The sequence below is a fragment of the Fukomys damarensis genome, unplaced genomic scaffold (assembly GCF_012274545.1).
Source record: "Fukomys damarensis isolate Sample0158 unplaced genomic scaffold, DMR_v1.0_HiC HiC_scaffold_24, whole genome shotgun sequence".
Taxonomy (NCBI): domain Eukaryota; kingdom Metazoa; phylum Chordata; class Mammalia; order Rodentia; family Bathyergidae; genus Fukomys; species Fukomys damarensis.
In genome coordinates this window covers 525,821-545,982 of record NW_022900936.1, presented here as the reverse complement: position 1 = coordinate 545,982, position 20,162 = coordinate 525,821, and the positions used below count along the sequence as shown (strand labels likewise).

The 20,162-nt window shown below is 44.1% G+C and overlaps 1 protein-coding gene across 5 annotated transcripts in view; it reads right to left on the bottom strand.

The window, feature by feature from the left end:
• The window catches only part of Mcm3ap (minichromosome maintenance complex component 3 associated protein), a 53,927-nt gene that overhangs the window by 23,776 nt on the left and 9,989 nt on the right, over nucleotides 1-20,162 (bottom strand). For all 5 annotated transcript variants that reach the window (XM_010636364.3, XM_010636363.3, XM_010636362.3 and 2 more), the window contains exons 8-18: nucleotides 19,341-19,538; nucleotides 18,770-19,038; nucleotides 17,202-17,364; nucleotides 14,834-14,994; nucleotides 14,039-14,280; nucleotides 13,530-13,735; nucleotides 12,560-12,660; nucleotides 7,737-7,868; nucleotides 7,130-7,243; nucleotides 2,593-2,745; nucleotides 520-717 (exon numbers count right to left, since the gene is read on the bottom strand). In XM_010636364.3, coding sequence (XP_010634666.1) covers nucleotides 520-717; nucleotides 2,593-2,745; nucleotides 7,130-7,243; nucleotides 7,737-7,868; nucleotides 12,560-12,660; nucleotides 13,530-13,735; nucleotides 14,039-14,280; nucleotides 14,834-14,994; nucleotides 17,202-17,364; nucleotides 18,770-19,038; nucleotides 19,341-19,538 — 1,937 coding nt within the window. The remainder of the gene's footprint in view (nucleotides 1-519; nucleotides 718-2,592; nucleotides 2,746-7,129; nucleotides 7,244-7,736; nucleotides 7,869-12,559; nucleotides 12,661-13,529; nucleotides 13,736-14,038; nucleotides 14,281-14,833; nucleotides 14,995-17,201; nucleotides 17,365-18,769; nucleotides 19,039-19,340; nucleotides 19,539-20,162) is intronic.

The window sequence follows — 20,162 nt, the reverse complement described above, 5'->3', positions numbered from 1 at the left end:
AAGGCTGACAGTGTATGAATGAAGTGCAGCAGAAGCTTAGGAATAGGGTAGAGGTGGAAACCAAGGCCCACATTGACCTCTGGCTCCACAAGAAGGATGGACAGTGTGTACTTAAACTGAGAAGACCAGGGGGTTCTGAGTTGTCTACACCAAGACCTATTTCTTTGAAGGTGAAAGCTGTGTCAGAGCGAGTCACATGTCTACAGCTGGGGACGGCCTTCAAAATGTAGCAGTCCTGCTGGGCATGGTGGCACATGCCTATAATCTCAGCACTTGGAAGGCTGAGGCAGGTGGATTTCCCCAAGGGCGAGACAACTTTGAGGCCACCCTGGGGTACATAGTTCAAGACCAGCTCAAACTACATAACAAGACTGTCTCAAAAAGCCCCCCTGACAAAAAAAATCCCCAACAAACAAAATGTAGTTCTGTGCCCATCCTCACTTCCTGACTCCTGCAAATACGCACATGAATCCAGTGAAACCAAGGGAGCCCTGAGGAGGTGTGTAGCTGGGTACTGACCTGGTGCAGGAGATGCCCACTTTCCCAGCATGGCCCAGGTCCAAGAGGCTTCTGTCCAGGTTCTCTTCAGCAATGGGGCACTCTGCACTGGGCAGCAGAGCCTGCAGCCGGTCATTCACACCTATACAGCAGGGTGCCGCAGGAAAGGCCCTCATCTGGCGCCTCAGTTTTTTCCGGGCTGCAACAGCTTCCCTCCACCTGGAGGATACACTGATGTATCATCCCTGGGTATGTCCAGGGTTAACCAGAGGCCAACACAAATACAGCCCAGTCCATAACAAGGGGAAACACTGCAATTAACAAGCTTTGTAGTGTCAGTCTATATAGGTCTTTACTAGCGACAGTCCTTATACTGAGAAATAAATCAGAATTAAATTGCAAGCTTAAAGTCAGGCATTGTGGCGCACACTTTTAATCCCAACACTTAAGAGGCTGAGGTAGGAGGATCACTTCAAGTTCAAGGCCAGCTAGAACTACATAGCAAAACTATCTAAAACAAACAAACAAAGCAAGTATGATATTAAAAGAGATGGGTCTACATTGAAACTACTGAATTTGAATTTAAGAGCTAATACTAAAGATCCTGACAGGTGGATCTGGCCACATGGATACAAAGCTAAGGTACAGAGGCTCATCACCCAGCAAACACAAATGATAGCAGGCACGTGTGCAAGAGTATGAAATGCTAGTACAAGATGGTCCCTGGAGCATTCTACCTAGCTACAGAGAGAGCCATGTGAAAGCTAACAGGAACCAAGGTCATCCATGGCACACACTTGCAATAACATGCTGTACTGCACTGCCATTAACATAGAGGGACAGGCTGCCGTGGTCAGGCCTCTACCTCCTATCAAGTGGAAGAAAGACTTGGAACACAGTAGGAAACATGCTTTAGTGACAACCACAGGAAAGAACAAGAAGTTTCTAGAAGGGTACACAAGCAGCTGGTGCTTCTGAAAATGGACAGGAATCTGTCCCAGAAGGGAGATTTACTTACTAGGTCTCCTTTTATACTGTTGCAATTATCAAAGGTACTATTATTCATTTTAAATTTTATTATGATATGAATCACCATATAACATACATTAACACCTAAATGCCCAATTAAATGATAAACCAGGCACTCACATGTTGTGCCTCACTAAGAAGCCATGGCTAGAATGGATGCTCCCTTACTCCCCAAGATAAACAGTAATCTGAGCTTATGTTTGTTATTTTTCTTCTTTTCTCCAGGGTTATACTACTATGTATAAATCCAGGACAATCCAGTTTGAATATATGATATTTGAATCTGTGTACATTTCCCTAAAAGCTGCTCTTTTTTCCCCCTCACTAAGGGAGTCTAGGACTTAATGACCGGCTTGTAATCTTTCAACTTTATAATACTGCAAAAGTGGAATAATTTCAACAGAAACCAAACTTCAAATTTTGATTTCCTAGGCTAGCAATATGCTATACAACACTGTCTAACAATACTGACAGTACATATGTGAGTTAAAGCTCTGAGTTAGATACAAAATCTCAAAGGTAACAACTGACACCCTACAGTGTACTGCATTGCTAAGCTACAACGCTGGGTAGGTCAAATGTATGAGAAGTGTTTTCAATTTACAATTTTATCAGGAGTTACCCCATGGTAAGTTGAGGCACATCTATACTTGTGTTTTGGACATTCACTTGTGTTGTTGCATGCAGCGGTGGTGCATGTGTATTCATGGACATCTCCTGGTATTTTGCATAGCATAAACAGCAGGCACCCTATAGACAAGTGTCTAAATACAGACCAGCCACTGTCTCCACACAGCAGGCACCCTACAGATGCACAACAGACACAATCCACAATCTAATTCCTTACTTATCCTTTCATCTGCATTATTCAAGAGCACGCGCGCGCGTGTGTGTAACCAGTTACTTCTGAAAATGTAATCTATTAGAGTCCATTATAGCTATTCACTGCTATAAATGTTATCCTTTTGTCATTTACAAAGGGAACTGATGGCTCAAGCAGGTTGAATGTGAAAAAAGATCTGCCCCAGTGTGTGTGGATTTTATCTGCAAGAACACAGGACTCACCGCTGTAGATACTTGCAGAAGCACTGAAGTTCCTGAAGTGTCTCCTTCACAGTCTGGAAAATTTCCTCCGCAAGAAACAAGTCCACCAGGTGGGTGCACACAGCCTCACAGCAGCGGGCCACACGAACCCTTTGGTCTATCTCCACAGCACTCCTAGAAAACAGGGCAGTCAGGCTGGGGATTTGACTCAGTGGTTCTGCCACCTGCCTCACAAGTGCAAGGGCCCAAGTTTGATCCCCGGTACCAAAAAAAAGAGAGAAAAGAAAACACAGCAGTCATGCAGTGATGACCAAGGTCCAGATACTGAGGGGTCTCTGCCTTAAAGGTATGAGTTTCTGTCCTTCATACAGAAAGAGAAACTTAACAGTTTTATTTTTATTTAAAAGCACAGACATTTGGCTGGGCATGGTGGCACACACCTGTAATCCCCAGCACTCTAGCAGGCTGAGGCAGGAGGATCTCAAGTTCAAGCCCAGTCTGAGCAACTTAACAACTTAGCGAGACCCTGTCTAAAAATGTCTGGGAATGTAGCTCAATGTGATGGTCCTGGGTTCAGTCCCTAGTACTGCTGGGGGTGGAGTAAGATGATACAGATACTTGGAAAGATAGGGAAAAGGACAAAAGTGGTACAGAGTGCCAGAGTATAGATCATAGGACCACTGTAACAGCCAAGAAATAAATCTACAACCCAGACAAGTGTAGAAACCCACTCCCTGGAATCCAAGGTGGAAAAATGACTTAAGCCTAGAAGTTTAATACCAGCCTGGGATAAAACCATCTCAGAAAAAAAGAAAAAGAGGAAAGAAACTTTTATCTTAATACAAGTTGAAATTGTTCGATCCCCGGTACCGAAAAAAAAAAAGTTGAAATTGCTATCTTTTAAATGACCACTGAGAAAACTGCAAAAATCTCATCAGCAACATCTGTGTTATGATTAACATCTAAATGTCCCCAAAAGCCTCATGTACTCATAGGTGGGGCTTTGGGGAGGTGATTGGATCATGGGGCCATGGTATTCACCACTAGATTAATCTACTGATGAATTTATACCTAAATATGAGGTTGGGAGGTGAAGACTGATCAGAAGTAGGTCACTGGGGTGTGGCCTGAAAGGGTCTATGTCCCTTTTCTCCTCCCTTGCTCTCTCTCTGCTTCCCACTGACATGCCATAATTCTCCCCTGCCATGCTGTCCTGCCTTGGAGCCAGCAGACTAGGGACTAAAACCTCTGTACTGTGAGCCAAAATAAACCTCTCCTTTAATTTGTGGGTGTTGGGTACTGACAGGAAAGTACTATGACTTTTACAATGAGAAGAGTCTCAAACACCATAATCGTTCATGTACTGTTAAGGATGACTGCCTCTGGCAATGCAGTGCTGACCCTTGGATAAACCAGGATCACAGAGAGAAATTTTTATACCAAAATTCTGTCAACCACAGGAGCTGGAGCTCAGTGGTAAAGTACTTGCCTAGCATGTGCAAGGCCCTGGGTTCAATCCCCAGTAGCACCTTAAAATAAACACACACACACACACACACACACACACACACACACACACACGTAAACACAAATGCATTATATCCAGGTATGATGGTACATGCCTGTAATACCAGCACTTGGAAGACTGATACAGGAAAATCGCTGCAAGTATGAGACCAGCCTGAACTACATAGTCAGACTCTATCTCAAAAAACCAGAAGAAAAAAAAAAAGCACAGAAAACTACATCAAATATATTTGGTCACAAAATCAAAATAGCTTGAGGCAAGACATATTTCCAGCAGCGCATCTTCAGTGACATTGGAGACAGCCTGGGGGTGAGCTAAAAGATCTCCAGGTCTCCCGGCACTGCAGGACACGCTGCCTGCAATGCAGTGAGCCCTGGGTCTTAGATGTCTACTAGCACTTTTTCCCAGAATTAGGAACAGATATACACCATCATCTGTGACATCTCTTCCTCATAATAACTAGAGAAATAAGTTCAAGACACACTGATTGTGGCCTGAGCTCACTGCCTGCACTATGCCAACATACTCCATCGCCTTCAGGCTATTTGAGGAGCACTGAACTACAAGGACAGATGTCTCCTCACAACTGGAATCTTTTTTCCAGGAGGCATGGCAATAAAATCATCAAAACTTTTTTTTTAATCATTAAAACTTAAGTGAACAATGGAAAAAAGATAGCCTCTTTAATAAATCATGTTGGAAAAACTGGCTTTCCACATGCCAAAGATTAAAAGTAGACATACATCTGTCACTAAGCACTAACCTAAAATGAAAATGGATCCAAGATCTAAATATTAAAACAGAAACACTAAATCTGTTGGAAGAGAGAACAGGTACAACACGTGAGGACACAGGAGTAGACAAACCCATACTATACAGGAAATACTACAAAGAGTCAACAAGTAGGACCTCATCTTATTAAAAAGCTTTTGCACAGCAAGAGAAAGCACCAAGAGAGTGAAGAGACAACCCACACAGTGGGAAAAAATTTTTTTACCTGCTATTAAGATAAAGGACTATTTTCTTGAATATATAAAGAACTCACTATGGAAATCAATATGGAGATACCTCAAAGAGCTTGGACTGGAGGTTCCATTTGACCCAGCCATCGCTCTGCTGGATATCTTTCCAAAAGAACTAAAAGAATCATATCACAGAGAAGTATGAGCACCCATGTTTATAGCGGCACAGTTTGTAATAGCTAAAACTTGGAAACAGCCTATTTGCCCATCAGTTGGAAACTGGATAAAGAAGATGTGGTTTTTCTATAAAATGGAATATTACTCAGCCATAAAGAATGAGAAAATAGATTCATTCATAGGAAAATGGATACATATTGAAGATATACTCCTAAGTGAAATAAATAAGGCACACATGTGTCAATACCGAATAGTTTCTCTGGTGTGAATAATCTGCAATAATACAGAAGATCCTAATAAGATTACTGACATTGAGAAATGGGAAGAAAGGAGCTAAAGGTGTAGGGAAAGTGGGACAGGTAGGGAAAGGATAAAAAGGGAAAAGAAAAAAATGTGAGATAATGAAAAGATGGAAATAAAGTGGTTGTAGATGGGGAGGGGAGGAGGGGGTGAAGGGAGGGCAGGGACAAGGGGAAAAAAATGAGAACCAAGACTTGTCATGTAGAGGTACAAGATCTCAACAATGAATATAACTGTACTGTATCCCTAAAATGTACCAATAAACTCAAAGCTGAAAAATAAATAAGTAAATAAAAGGAAATCTTTAGGGGGGAAAAAAAAACAGAACTCAAAAAAATCAGACACCCAAAATTTAAAGATCCAATGCAGAAATGGGCATCAGAAGCTTCTCAAATGAAGAATTAGAAACAGCAATTAAATATATGAAAAAATGTTCAACATAACTAGTCATTCGACAGATGCAAAATGAAACAATGCTGAGATTCCATCTCACTCCAGAAACAATGGCTGCTATCAAGAAATCAGTAACAAATGCTAGAGGGGCTGTGGGGAGAAAGGAATCCTTCTCCACTGCTGGTGGGAATGCAGACTGGTGCAACCACTGTGGAAATCAGTGTGGAGATTTCTCAAAAACCTACAAGTAGAGGTTCCATTTGACTCAGTTATTTCCCTTCTTAGTGTCTTCCCAAATAATTAAAAGCATCACACCACAGCAATATATGCTCACCCATGTTTATAGCAGCACAGTTTGAACAGCTAAATCTTGGTAACAGCCCAAATGCCCATCAACCAACGAATGGATATTTTTTTATATACAATAGCTCTGCCATGAAGGATGAACTTGAGACATTTATAGCTAAATGGATGCACCATACTCTTAAGTGAAATAAATCAGACAAACGTGTTTAAATACCACATTGTTTCTCAGGTGTGAGAAACCAAAAGTGGAAATGAGGACTAAAATGTATAATAGATATTGGGAAATGGGAAGAAAATGTTGAAATGGGAAGAAGAACAAGGGGAGAGGGAGAAAGGAAGGAAAGGGCAAGACAAAGTGAAAATAGAAGGAAAAAATAGAACAAAGCTTTTGTACATAGGGAGCGGAAGAGGCTTAAGAGGGGGGAATGGCAAAAAAGAGGCAGGATGTACCAAGTACAGGTGCAAATTTCCTACAATGATTGTTCTGTTATGTATCCCTAAAACATACCAATAATGTTTTATTATTACAAAAAAATTCTAAAGTAAACAGCCCAAGAAATTCTCCAACATATGAAACAAAGAAAAAGGCTACTTACACTGAAGGTATATGATCTGGCAGAGAGAAGGCTCCACCAGCTGATTTTAAAAGATACATCCATGGCCAGAGAGGTGTCCACAACACGAACGACAATGAAAGAGAGTGTCCCCCACTGCCTCCACTGCCTGGAGTACGGGGTTGGCATGTTATCATTTGGCTCTCCAAAAGATAGGCTCTTTGTCAAATTAAAACGCAAACCAACTATCCTGAGCTGTGCCTTCCTGGCCACCGTGCTTGAGGACCTCCTCCCTCCCGGCACACCACTGGCATGCAGGACACCAGCACTTCACTCACTTCAACTCCTGTGAGCACGTCTCCCACACACACTCTGTCACCATTAGTTCTGTCAGCTCTTCAGCCAGGCCCTGGCTCAGCTGAGTTAACACCATCTCTCTCTCTTGTTTTAGCCTACAGGTAAAGGAAAGACACAAGGATAAAGCCTAACAATAAATGTAATGATACTCATTTTACTTCTGAGCCGTGCAAATGGGCATGAGTGGTGCTGCCTGAGTCAGCAGACTGCCAAGGTTCAGTTCCCTCCATGCTTGACCTGCTGGGGAGGAGGCACTGCTCACAAGGTGTGTGTGGCCTAGGACTCCAGCCCATGCTCTGAACCAAACAGAGTGCTGATGGCAGGGATCTGATGGCATGACAGTCAACAAGAGCAGGGGCCAGGTATAGTAGTGCATGCCTGCATCCCAGCACTCTGGGAAGTTAAGGCAGGAGGATCCTAAGTTGAGGAGCATCCTCAGCAATTTAGAAACTCAGGGAGACCCTGCATCAAAATAAATTTAAAAAAGGGCTGAGGATGCAGCTCAGTATGAAAGCCCTGGGTTCAATCCCCAGTACAAAACAACATAAAACGTAGGAACATCAGAGGCAGTGTCCTGTGTCCACTCACCTTTCCTCTTCAGCCCGCCGCTTCTCCTCCTCCTTTCGTTCTCTTTCCTTAGTCACTTCTTCAGCTGCAACATGCCTCAAAATGCCTGTGGTTGCAGCTGTCAACAGGTCCTCCACGGCAGCATTAGAAACACTACACAAAGTGAACAGCAAACAAACTCAAAAACACAGCAAGCCAATATAAACGATTACCAATAGGGATTTGTTACTGGAATGCAAGGACAGTTCAATATATGAAAACCTATCATTGTAATCAAACCACACTAACAGAATGAAGTTCACACACACAAACACACACACACACAATCTCAATGGATGTAGAAAAAGGCATCCAGCAAAACCCAACAGACTTTATGATAAAGACGGTTCTAAAAAAGGGATAGAAGAAACCTCAGCATGTGAAGGCCATCTAAGAAGCTCCCACACACTTAAGTGATGAGAGAATGAAAGGTACTGCTCTAAGATGGGAAACAAGACCACAATACCCGAGGAAGTTAGAACTAGAGCAATTAGACAATAAGAGAAAGATATATACAAACTGAAAAAGAATAAATGAAACTATTTATTCACAATGACATGATTTTTTATGTAGAAAATCCTAAGGAATCCTAATAAATAAGCTCAGCAAGGTTGTAGGATAAAAATCAATACAGAGTGAGCCAATGCTGCAACTCAGTGGCAGAGCACTTGCCTAACATGTGCAAGATTCTGGGCTCAATCCTTAGCATGGCAAAAAAAAACACCCTGAAGAGCAGATTGACAGATGAATGGATGGATGGCAGGCAGGCAGAAAAGCAATTTCTAAACAATAGCAGTGAACAACCCTGAAAATGAAATTATGAAAAACATTCTGTTTACAACAGTTTAAAAAATAAGTTTAACCAAGGAGGCAAAAGACTTGTACATAGAAAGCTCTAAATAAGTGGGGAAAAATAGCCCATGTTTATGGATTAGAAGGTTTTACTTTGTTAAAATGACAATACAAAGCCAGGAATGGTATTGCATGCCTGTAATACCAGCATTCAGGAGGCTGTATCAGGAGGATTGCTGCAAGTTCGAGGCCAGCCTGAGCTACATAGTGAGTTCAAAACCAGCAGAACTACATGATGAGACCCTATCTTTAAAAAGAAAAAAGGACAACACAGCCAACTGTGGTAGCACAAACCCCTCTATGATCCAAACTACTGAAGACTGTCAGTCTGAGGCCAGTCTGGGCAACTTAGTGAGAACCTGTCACAAAATAAAATTAAAAAGGGTGCAAGAGCTTGGGTTCAATCCCAAGCAACGTGGGTAGGGGGATGTTTGACAGTACAACCCAGAGCAATCTACAGATTCAATGCTATTGCTATCAAAAACCGAACAGGATGGAAGTGATACTATAGCCCCAGCACTGGGGAGGCTGAGGCAGGAGGACTATGCAACTTTAAGGTCAATCCATGCTATAAAGCAAATTCAAGGCCAGTCTGGATTCATGAGACCCTGTCTCAAAAACAAAAATTCTGGTACAAGATCCCAATAATAAATGTAACTGTACTGTATACCTAAAATGTACCAATAAAGAAAAAAAATTTCAGGCTGGTCGTGGTGGCATACACCTGTAATCCCAGCACTTGGGAGGCTGAGGCAGGAGGATCACTGTGAGTTCGAGACCAGCCTGAGCTACATAGTGAGTTCCAGGTCAGTCTCAACTACACAGTGAGACCCTGTCTCAAAAAAGAAAAAAAAAAAAGAAAAAAATTTCAACACCGTATTTTGTAAAACTAGAAAAACTAAGGGCCAGCTGAGGATTTAGCTCAGTGGTGCTGCTCCTGCTTTATAAGCGCAAGGTCCCAAGATCAATTCCTGTACCACAAAAAAAAAAGAAAGAAAAACTTATCTTAAAATTCCCATGGTATCTCCAGGGACCCAGAACAGTAAACAATCTTGAAAAAGAACAATAAAGGTAAAAGACTGATACTTTCTGATTGAAAAACTTACTACAGAACTCCATTAATCAAAACAAGATGGGGCTGGTGTAAGGAGAGACATAAAGGTCAGAAGACAGGGCCAAGGATGTAGCTCAGTGGTTCCACTGCCTGCCTCACAAGTGTCAGGTCCCAAGTTCAATCCCCAATACAAAAAAAAAAAAAAAAGTCAATAGAATAGAATAAAGACCTCAGAAATAAACCCTCCCAATAGTCAAGTGACTTTCTACAAGAGTACCAAGGTCTTTCAATGGAGGAAAGAATGGTCTTTTCAATAAATGATGCTGGAAAAACTAGATATCCTCATGTAAAAGAATAAAGTTGGACCCTTATCTTACACTACACATAAAAGCAAAAACGAAATGGACCAAACCCTTAAACTTTAGAGATAAAACTACAAAACTCTTGAAGAAAGGCATAGGGAACTATCTTTGTGATACTGGATGTGAGCCAGAAAGCATTCATCAAAAGAAATAAAAAACTGGACATCAAAAATTTTTAGGGGCCGGGGATTTAGCTCAGTGGTTCCACCGCCTGCCTTGCAAGCACAAGGACCTGAGTTCGATCCCTGGTACCAAAAAAAAAAAAAAAATTTTTTTTTAATTTTCTATGTCAAAAGACACTATCAAGAGATGAATCCCACAGAATGGGAAAAGTGTATATAAATCAAATATCTAGTAGGGGATTAATGTGCAGAATATAAGAGAACTCCTACAACCAACCACAAAAAGAACAAGCCCAAAGGACTTGAAGAGCTATTTCTCCAAAGATGACATACAAATGGGCAAAAAGCACAGGAAGAGATGATCAGCATCCTCACTCCTTAGAGAAATACAAATCGGAATTACAATGAGATACCACTTCACACTCATGGCAATGACCACGACTATATTAAAACACATGCAACGTAGATGGCAGCAAGTACTGTCAACGGTACTGAGGAAGTGAGATCTTTGTGTCTGTCTATCCAGTGGGGATGTAAAATTGGGTCATTTTAGAAAACAGTTTGGTATTTCCTAAAACACTCAAAATAGGTCATCTGACTCACCGATTACACCACCCCACCCATGAATCCGTAAGAACTACAAGCAAGGACTCGTCATTTGTACACCCACATAATGGAGTATTACTCTGCCGTCAAAAATGAGATTCTGACACATGCTACAACATAGGTGGGCCTTAAAAAGTGAAGTAAGCCAAACACAAAAAGACCCGTATTGTGTGACTCCCATTACAAAAGGTGCCCAGAGTGGGCAAATTTATGAAAAGAAAGGATAGAGGAGAGGTAACCAGGGGCTGGGGAAAGAAGAGAATGGCAAATTATTGTTTAATTGGTATTGGGTTTCTATTTGGAATGTTGGAAGAGTTATGGAAATAGGGGTGATGGAACCATAAATCTAAAAATGCTTAAAATGATAAATTTTGTAAGGTGTATTTCATCTCAGTTTAAGGGGAAAAAGCCCCCGCAAAATTTCCCTTTTTTGGGGGGTTGGTTTTCCGAGAGTTGTGCTGGGATCAAACTCATAGAGATCCTTCTGCCCTAGCCTCCCAGGTGCTGGGATTACAGGCATGTACCACCACACCCAATTAAAACATTTCCTTTTATTTATTTCAAAGAGTATGTGTTTAATACCAAAAATGAATCAGCCACATATGAAAGCATGTACCCACTATCCCAGCTACTTCAGAAAGACTAAGGCAGGAGGGTCACTTGAGCCCAGGAATTTAAGGCTAATTAAGGCTAAACTGGGCAACAAAGACCTCATCTCAAAAACTAAATAAATAAATTAAATTAAACATATGGACATGGTTGAGCCTTTTGTGTAATGTTTTCTTTCTCTTTTTTCATGTTTTTGTTTTTGAAATGGAGTTCACTATGTTCCCCAGGCTGCTCTTGAACTTACGGCTCCTACCTCAGTCTCCCAAGTAGCTATACTTTGTAAAGGCACAGTAACATTTTTTCTTATTATGTGCCATTTCACATGCACTGGGATTTCTAAAAGATGGTTGAAATCCTTGTGAAAACCACATTTGTCAAATTTATTAGATTCAACTCACTTTATAAAAGTTGGTTGAGCTTGGAAAGGTTTTGATTATTACATTAAGAATAAATTGAAAAGGGTCAGGGATTTAGCTCAGTGGCATCACGCCTGCCTCACAAGTACAAGGTCCTGAGTTCAATTCCTGGTACCAAAAAAAAAAAAAAAGATTAAATTGAGAAAAGTGGACCACTAAATTTTATAATGGAATGAACTAATTTTTACTAGAATTCTGAGTTACATCTGAAGTTTAAAGAAAAACAGCTATGTGATTTATAAACTTTAGCTTAGCACAGTGGTGCATGCCTCTAATCACAACGACTCATGAGGCAGAGACAAGAAAATTACAAGTTCAAGGCCAATCTGGACAACTCAGTGAAACCCTGTCTCAAAATAAAATAAAAAGGGCTGGGGCTGTGATGCAGTGGTAGAACGCTTGCCCAACACGCATGATGTCGTGTATCTCATCCACGGTACAGCCCCCCACCACACATACACACACAAAGTATAAACCAATAAACTGAACATTCTCAAAAAGCTTTTACATTCCATTGCCTGCTTTACAAGCACAAGGACCCAAGTATGATCCCCGGTACCAAAAATAAAAAAAGCTTTTACAAATGAAAATTAGTCAGGAACTTGGGAAACTGCCTGGAGAATGGGGCTGAACATGTGCCAAGTTCCTGAAACTGGCACTGTGAGTTTTAAGTGGAACCACAGGTCTTGAAGAACAAGAGCAGCTTATGAGGAGGAAGAGGAGGGAGTCCTGCCCCCAGGGAGCAGGCAGCCAAGGGCAGGAGGGGCCAGGCGTGGTCACTCACCCCAGAGCTGCAGCTGCGTAGGCGGCCCCTGCCATGCCCACCTCCTCGCAGTCCCTCTGGAGGGCCTCCTGGATGAGCTCATCCACCACTTGCGCCAAGTCCTGTGGAGAGACCAGTGCAGGTCAGATGGAGTGTCCTGCCCAGGGCCAATGTCTGAAGGCAGCTATGGCCCTCGCATAGAGGCTGCCCCACGCGCTGCTTCAGAAACAGTCTGAGGAACAGAAAAGTGTCTCCTGGATGGCATGGCAAGCCTGCCAGATGGCTACCCTGTATCTTTCACTAGTGGGGATTGAACCTAGTGCGTTCCCACTGAGCTACATCCCAACCCTTTTCAGTTGATGGTTTTTTTGAGACAGGGTCACACTATATAGTTTAGGATGGTCCCGAACTGTGTAGCCCAGGCTGGCCTCAAACTCACAGCAACCCTCCTGCCTCAGTCTCCCAAGTACTGGGATTATAGGTATGCACCACTATGCCTGGCCTCACCCCTTTTTAAAAATGTTTTTATCTTATGACAGGGTCTAGTCACTAAATTTCCTAGGCTGGGCTGGAACTTGCATTCTTGCTGGGATTATAGGGGTGCACCAGGGCACCTGGCTTACATCCTCAATCCAGAAGCCATTCTTTATGTTTCCCTTAGGACTCTCTGATCCTGCAGCTGCATTAAATTCAGTGCCTGCCCCTGAGCAGCCAGGGAGATTCACTTAAATTCCACACCTGGGAAGTGGACAGGCCATACTTGACCCCAAGCTACCCGATTGTGGGCACACAGCCCTGCCATGACCCCACAGGTCCTGGCAAGCCCACCACTGGGTCCTGCTCTGAGTTCAGCACGGACATTGGCCCCAGCTCTGCCGCCCTGGCTCCCCTCCCATGAGACCAGGACTACAGAACACTGGCTCGGGGAAATGGGATAAGGAAACTCATGCAACAGTGGGCTTTTCAAGCCTTGCTCTAGCAGATGCTCTACCGCGTCAGAGTATATAGGTGCAGGCTTCAGAGGCAGCAGCTCAGGCTGAACGGAGGGCTGAAAGAGACTGGATGCCACAGACAGTGTCTGCAGTGGAGCATGAGGCAGAGGTGCAGGCGAGGGTACAGGGAGCAGGAGAGGTTGTGGGAGGAGACCTGACAGAGGCACATCAGGCTCTGATCCACATTCCTCTCCCTTCCTGTCACCTGGAAAGAAACAGAGAAATTATGGTGCTGCAGAGCACAGGACCAGCACCAGGCATACCACCATCTCCATAGAGGGCCTGCTGGCCCCCATACCTCCCAAGGACTGACCCGCCCTAAGGCCACTGTGGAGGCCCCTGGGGGTTCAACAAGGCAAGCTGCACACAGAAACAGCACTGCAGCTGCACCGTCAGGGCCCTGAATAGAGGCTTAGAACCCTCAAATTTAGGCAAAATGAAGTCACTGAACACTGAGCCAAGCAGTTCTGGGCTAGTTTCCCAGAAGATGCAGTCTTGCATCACTCACCCGCTGCATCAATGCTGAGCCTCAGGGAGCCAACAGGCAGCTCTGCAGCCAGGCTCTCTCCGACGTACTTGTTCTGGGCATTGAAGCTGCACACGGGAGTGTGACGGGGGACTGGGGACAGCGGACCTCCATTCACAGCTTCCCCAACGGACACCATTAGCTTCCTGGTGATAAACACTGACTTCCTGGCCTTGGATAATCCCTCCGGCTCCAGGAATGCAGACCGGTTCAGCTCCACACAGCTACCCAGAGGACAAAGAATCCACAGAGGTATCACTGGGGAAAGCACAGGACATACCCTGCCCTGCACCACACAGGTCAAAGGAGGACAAGGCCTCTGGAACCATGGGGCCTAGTGTGCTGAAGCCTCATGTGGAGGATGCACACCTAAACATTCCTTCCGGGTTAAGGATGGTACCCCTCACTCAAAGGCAGCCCATTTCCTTGAGGACAGGACGAGAGGGAGGAGCTGCAGGGAAGAGCTGAGTATAATGGTGCCACTTGCCTCCTGGTGTACGCATCTCAGCCATCAGAAGTGGGCACTAGCTACATATGGGCTGGCAAAGCAAAAAAATCTGTGACTTTGGAGTCTGAGAAAACTGGTCTGAACCCCAATTTGCTGACAAACAACATGCAACTGGGAACATTCCCCAGCGCCAATGCACACTGGGAAGGTGGAATGGAGAACATGCCTTCTCCAGGGCCTCGGAAGTGGCTAGTACTTTCTCAGACCTTTATTGGAATTTAAAAAGCAAAAGGGAAAGAGAAAACTACAGTTCGAGTCTCAGCAATTACCCCTCAGAAACAGTAAGGCCATGGCAGTTGAGAAAGTCGGTCGCCTCCTCGCCGTCTCTGAAGAGCAGCATGCGCACCACGCCGTCCAAGGGAAAGGCAGTAGAACGCTGTGTGCTTACAGTGTATGCGATGCTGAGAGCACGGAGTGCATCCTTGCGGATCTGAAAAGAACAGCCAGATCGCTGCCACCTCAAAGTGAGATGCAGTTAGACAAACAGCTGCCCTGACCACCACCAACCACACAGTGGATAGGCTCCTCTTGCAGCTCAGTGCCTCTGAATGGCAGAGTGGCAGCACCAAGCCCAAACTCAGAGACGGAAGGGCAGTGGCATTTCCTGCTCAGCAAGCAGTCCCAGAGAAAAGCATGGGCCACAGTGGTGTCATTTATTAAAAAGATCAAAAAACAAGCCAGTGGGAGTGGTGGTGCATGCCTGTAATCCCAGCACTCGGGAGGCTGAGGCAGGAGGATCGCTGTGAGTTCGAGACCAGCCTGGGCTACATAGTGAGTTCCAGGTCAGTTTCAACTACATAGTGAGACCCTGTCTCAAAAAAAAAAAAACCAAGCCACACTGAATGAGCATAAAAGTAAACTGCAGCATCTACTCAACCAAAGGCTTCGGAGGTACTGAGACTATTGAAGAGACTCTGGTATGTCATGGAAATGTGCAAGACATAGTAATTAGTTGGAGACAAAATTATTTCACAGCATTGTAACAGGTACCTCAAAAAAGGAAGACAATACCAAAACATGAAAATGTTGACAAAAAATTTTGTGCTGGGCTCCTGGGTGCCTAATTCACTTGTCTTCTCCAACCAACACTTCTGAAGTACTCACTGTGTCCCTGGGGCTCTTCTTCATGCTCAGAGTACCACAGGGAGCAAAACCAACAATATACCCATCCCCACACAGCTCACAGGTGGGAAGACACCAGTGCTAGAGAAAGTGAATACCTAACACACATCTAATGATCATTAGCACAATAGAAAATGCAAAAACAGGAAACAAGGACAGCTAATGGGGTAAAAGCCAGGAGGCCTTGCTGAAAAGCCAGCTTGGTAAGAATACAAAGGACAATGGCCACACAGCCCATGAGTCGAAGCTGGGAGAGAGGGGGAAGGGAGTCAAGGGAGGCAGAGCTGAGTGAGGGGCAAGATGAGGCCCGAGACCCATGGGACTGTACAGACCACCGCCTGCCAAAGCCTTGTTTCAAAAGAACACTTGTTTCCCTTTTGTATAGTCATTAAAAATGGTCACCACTGTAACAATTAAATCATTTAAATATATTTATAACTAAAGCCGGGCATAGTGGCCCATGCCTGTAATGCCAGTATTCTGGGAGGCTGAGGCAGGAGGACCACAAGTTCAAGCCCGGCCAGGGCAATATAGTGACTTAGGGAGACTCTCAAAAAAAAAAAAAGGGCGGGGAGGTGTCACCTTGGCTTCAGTCCTCAGTCCCCCCCCACTAAACACACATACCCTATAAACTATTTAAATACTGTAAAGTGGTCCCTAGTGACAGGAAAGGTTTTTAGAAAACTAGCAATGTTTCAATTCTATTGGCAACTGTCAGCTCTGACAACAGTGAGCAAACTTGTGAAAAGATTTTTTGCTTGGGCCATGACTGTAGGTTTATTCACTATTAACAGGAGGACTTGGAGTCTGAACAAAGAGAAATGATCTCGTCTCACAGCCTGAGAGGTCCCCAGAGTAACCTCCCCACATGGCAGAGGACAGGCAGCATCCTCAGAGACTCCCACCTTCAAGGGGCTGGACTGCATGGTATACAAAAGGCAAGTGGGCCATTCTCAGAAGGGGAGGAGAGATAGCACCGCTCACATGGGCCTTAGCCACTGCACATAGGGGCCTAGAAGCTGCTCTATGGCATTTCCAAGTCTCCCCACCCAGCTGGAGCTCACACGCTGACTGGAGATTCTGAGGCCGAGTTTACGCAAGAGTGCTCTGATGAGCTTTGGAAGCCAAACACACAGGGCAAGACCGGCGAGGGAGGAGCAGGCACTGGGACTTGCTGAAGAGACTTCAACAGCAACAGCCTCACTCCAAAAGTTACTTTAATAACACGAAGATCTTCAAGGTTAGGGATTGTTTGTATTATGACATGGAATTTCTGCTTTTTGATTTCTTAGTCTTCATGGAAGACAAAGCTCAGGCTTAGCACTTATCTGAGCCACAGATCAGCATTCCCACTGCTCAGCCTCTCCCATCAGGACAGGCAACACTGGGAAGCCCTCAGCAGCCGGGGCAGGCCAGAAGTTCACCTGCCCTGTGGAGGGACATGGGGCACAAAGTGTACTTCAACAGCCCCAGCCACAGCCTCCCTTGCTGGCTCTGCAGACCTGTCCCACTTACCTGATTAAAGTAGCAGTGTAACAGACATGCACTCAAGTAAGAAGCTGACTGGACCAATTTAAAAAATCTCACGAAATTGTTACTGTTCAATGCAGCAAAGGCCTGCACAGCGAAGTGCACCTCAGGGGAGTTCCTGACATCAGGGTGGAATTGCTGCACCTCTCTGTTAGGAGACAAAACAGAAGATACATCCAAAGGCAGATCTGCTAACAACCAGATCTCGGTAACACTGAGGAAGAAGGGCCTGGTAGTGACTCAAGCTCCTGAATTCAGTTTCCTAACAACAACAACTACTACTACTACTACTACTTACTACTACTACTGCTCCTGGACTAGATTGACAGATTTCTTTAAAAAGATAAGTAAACTGGGCCGGGGATTTAGCTCAGCGGTTCAGTGGCCTGCCTTGCAAGCGCAAGGACCCGAGTTCAATCCCTGGTACCAAACAAACAAACAAACAAAAAACAAGCTAAAAAGATAAGTAAACAGATACAAGCAACAGTTTAAAACATGTTCAGGAGAAAGTTAAATTAATACCAACTTACTGTCTGACGTATTTAATAACAAGCCAAAGAAGCAGAAAGTTTAACTTTTGGGGGTATTTTAGAAATAAATTTATTTGCCTAAATTGTTCAAGAAGAGAATAAGCAGGCCAGGGATGTAGCTCAGTGTTTCCACCACCTGCCTTGCAAGCACAAGGTCCCAAGTTTGATCCCCAGAACCAAAAAAAAAAAAAAAAAAAAAAAAAAGAAGAAGAGAATAACGACTGTCATATATGAAGTTAACACAGCCATTTTCCATAACCAATTTGTCTTCAAGGCTCAATTTTGTTTTTGTGATGTTTTGTTTTTGTTTTGAGACAGGGTCTCACCATGTACTTTAGGCCTTAACTCACAAAGGAGCCCAGGGCTTGAACTTGCAGCAGCCCTCCTGGCTCAGCCTCATTAGTGCTGGGATTATAACAAGGCTTAATTTTAAAACTTAAAGTCAATTATATATCAAAGCTCATGGAAAAAGTACTAACCTGGAAAAGAATTTCAGCATAAATAAAAACTAAAGCAGGCAGTGGCCACCACTGAGTTCGGTTTATGAACAACACAAATGTAGACCAAGAACACTGCCTTACTTCTAAGGGTCTACTTATATACCACAGCAGGGTTTAAAATTCACTCATGCTTAATACTTTAGCCTTACCATTTTCATTTCACACAATGTTTTCTTCTTTCCTACTTAAGACTTCCCACAGAACTTCCTGAGAACAGTGAGTTGATGACCTGCTGCCCTACACTCAGTCACTGCCCGTCTCACTGGAAGCTTCCTTCATGTGCTCTCACTGAAGAACAGTAACAGTTCTCAGGAACACACACAAGGGGCCTATGTCACACACACTGCAAACAGAGCTGGCCCTATGGCTCTGCCCCCAGCTCAGCCTAGTGGTTGTGGAGCTCAGACCAGAGCTCCTGCTATCACCCAAAATTCACTACAGAGACTCAGTGCTGATAAACCCTTTCCTGCTCAGACGCTGCCTGTCACACACCAGAGGCTCACTGCTGAGCCTAGAAACTCACCTTAGAATGTCCCCCTTGTTGAGATTGAGCAGAACATTGTAGCCCTGGAACTCAGCCTCACTGGCACAGAAGACTCCCCTGCCCCTCAGGTCCTGGTACATCTCCTTCAGACTCTGCAGGCATTTGGTCATGTTCTCATTGTTGATCTTGGCATCAAAGGAGGACATGGGTTCCTCACACATGAAGTGGGCACAGTGGATGTGAAACCGGGTGCACTTCTCGATCAGGGACACTGTCAAGGGGTCGCAGAGGTGCTGCTGTGTGATGTCCTGCCCAAGAAAAGGGAGAGGATTACACAGACACCCACGCACCACACTGCGCACACTGCTCCTGCTCCGCACACTCACACATTTCCCGTGCGTACAGTCGATGGTGGGAACACTTCTGCTTATCACCTGCATCTCTCACATTACAACTGAAAACCAAGCCCATGAAGCGCACAGGGTTTTACAATGGTTTAAAGTAAAAACATATTTTTGTTTCATAAAGATATCTAAATAAAATGAAAAGAGTGAGCTGTTTGGCTCCAGAACACATGCATTTTCTAGTCTCAACCAGAGGCAGCTGATACCTTCCGTATGCCCCGTGTGCGGTTCCACACGAAGTCATACCAGTCCCGCAGGCTGCCTTCCTTCTGGTCCATGATCTGGGTGACCAGGTAGTCCATGGTCCTGCTGAGCACTGCTGAGGGCCGCAGCTCATGGGGTAGGGGTTCCTCCTGGTCCGCTGAGGATCTGCTATATTCCTTCACAGCAGCTGCATGGTCTACCTGGTGACACAAAATGGGGACAGGCTGTGTGGCAAGTGCTGGGCTGTCTGGCAGCTGTACCTTAAAATGAGGGAGAAATTAGCTCTGTGCTATGGCACATCTGTAATCCTAGCATTCTAGGAGACTGAAGTAGAAGCATTATAAGTTCTAGCTCAGCCTGGGCAAATTTCTAAGACCCTGTTTTAAGATTAAGTAAAACGGGAACAGGCACTGGGCATGTAGCTCAATGCAAAGATCTATTCAATCCCTAGAACAGCCAAAAAAAAAAGAAAAGAAAAATATGAGGGAAAAATACAAAGTCATACAAAGTCAATGCTTATGAATATACCATTTTTTTAAGACAGGGTCACTACATATTTTAGGCTGGGCTTGAACTCATCATGTAGCCAGGCTAGCCTCAAGCGTTACATGATCTTTCTGCCTCAGCCTCCCAAGTGCCATACGTGTGTGCCAACACCAATTCACTATTTTTTTTCCAGCTCGCTTTTTAAATGAAAAATTTGTTAAAAGGTGACAACTTTAAAGACAATCAGTTCTGTCACCTACTTTGCAAGCACAAAGACCTGAGTTTGATCCCTGGCACAAAAAAAAAAAAAAAAAAAAAAAAAAAAAAAAAAAAAAAAA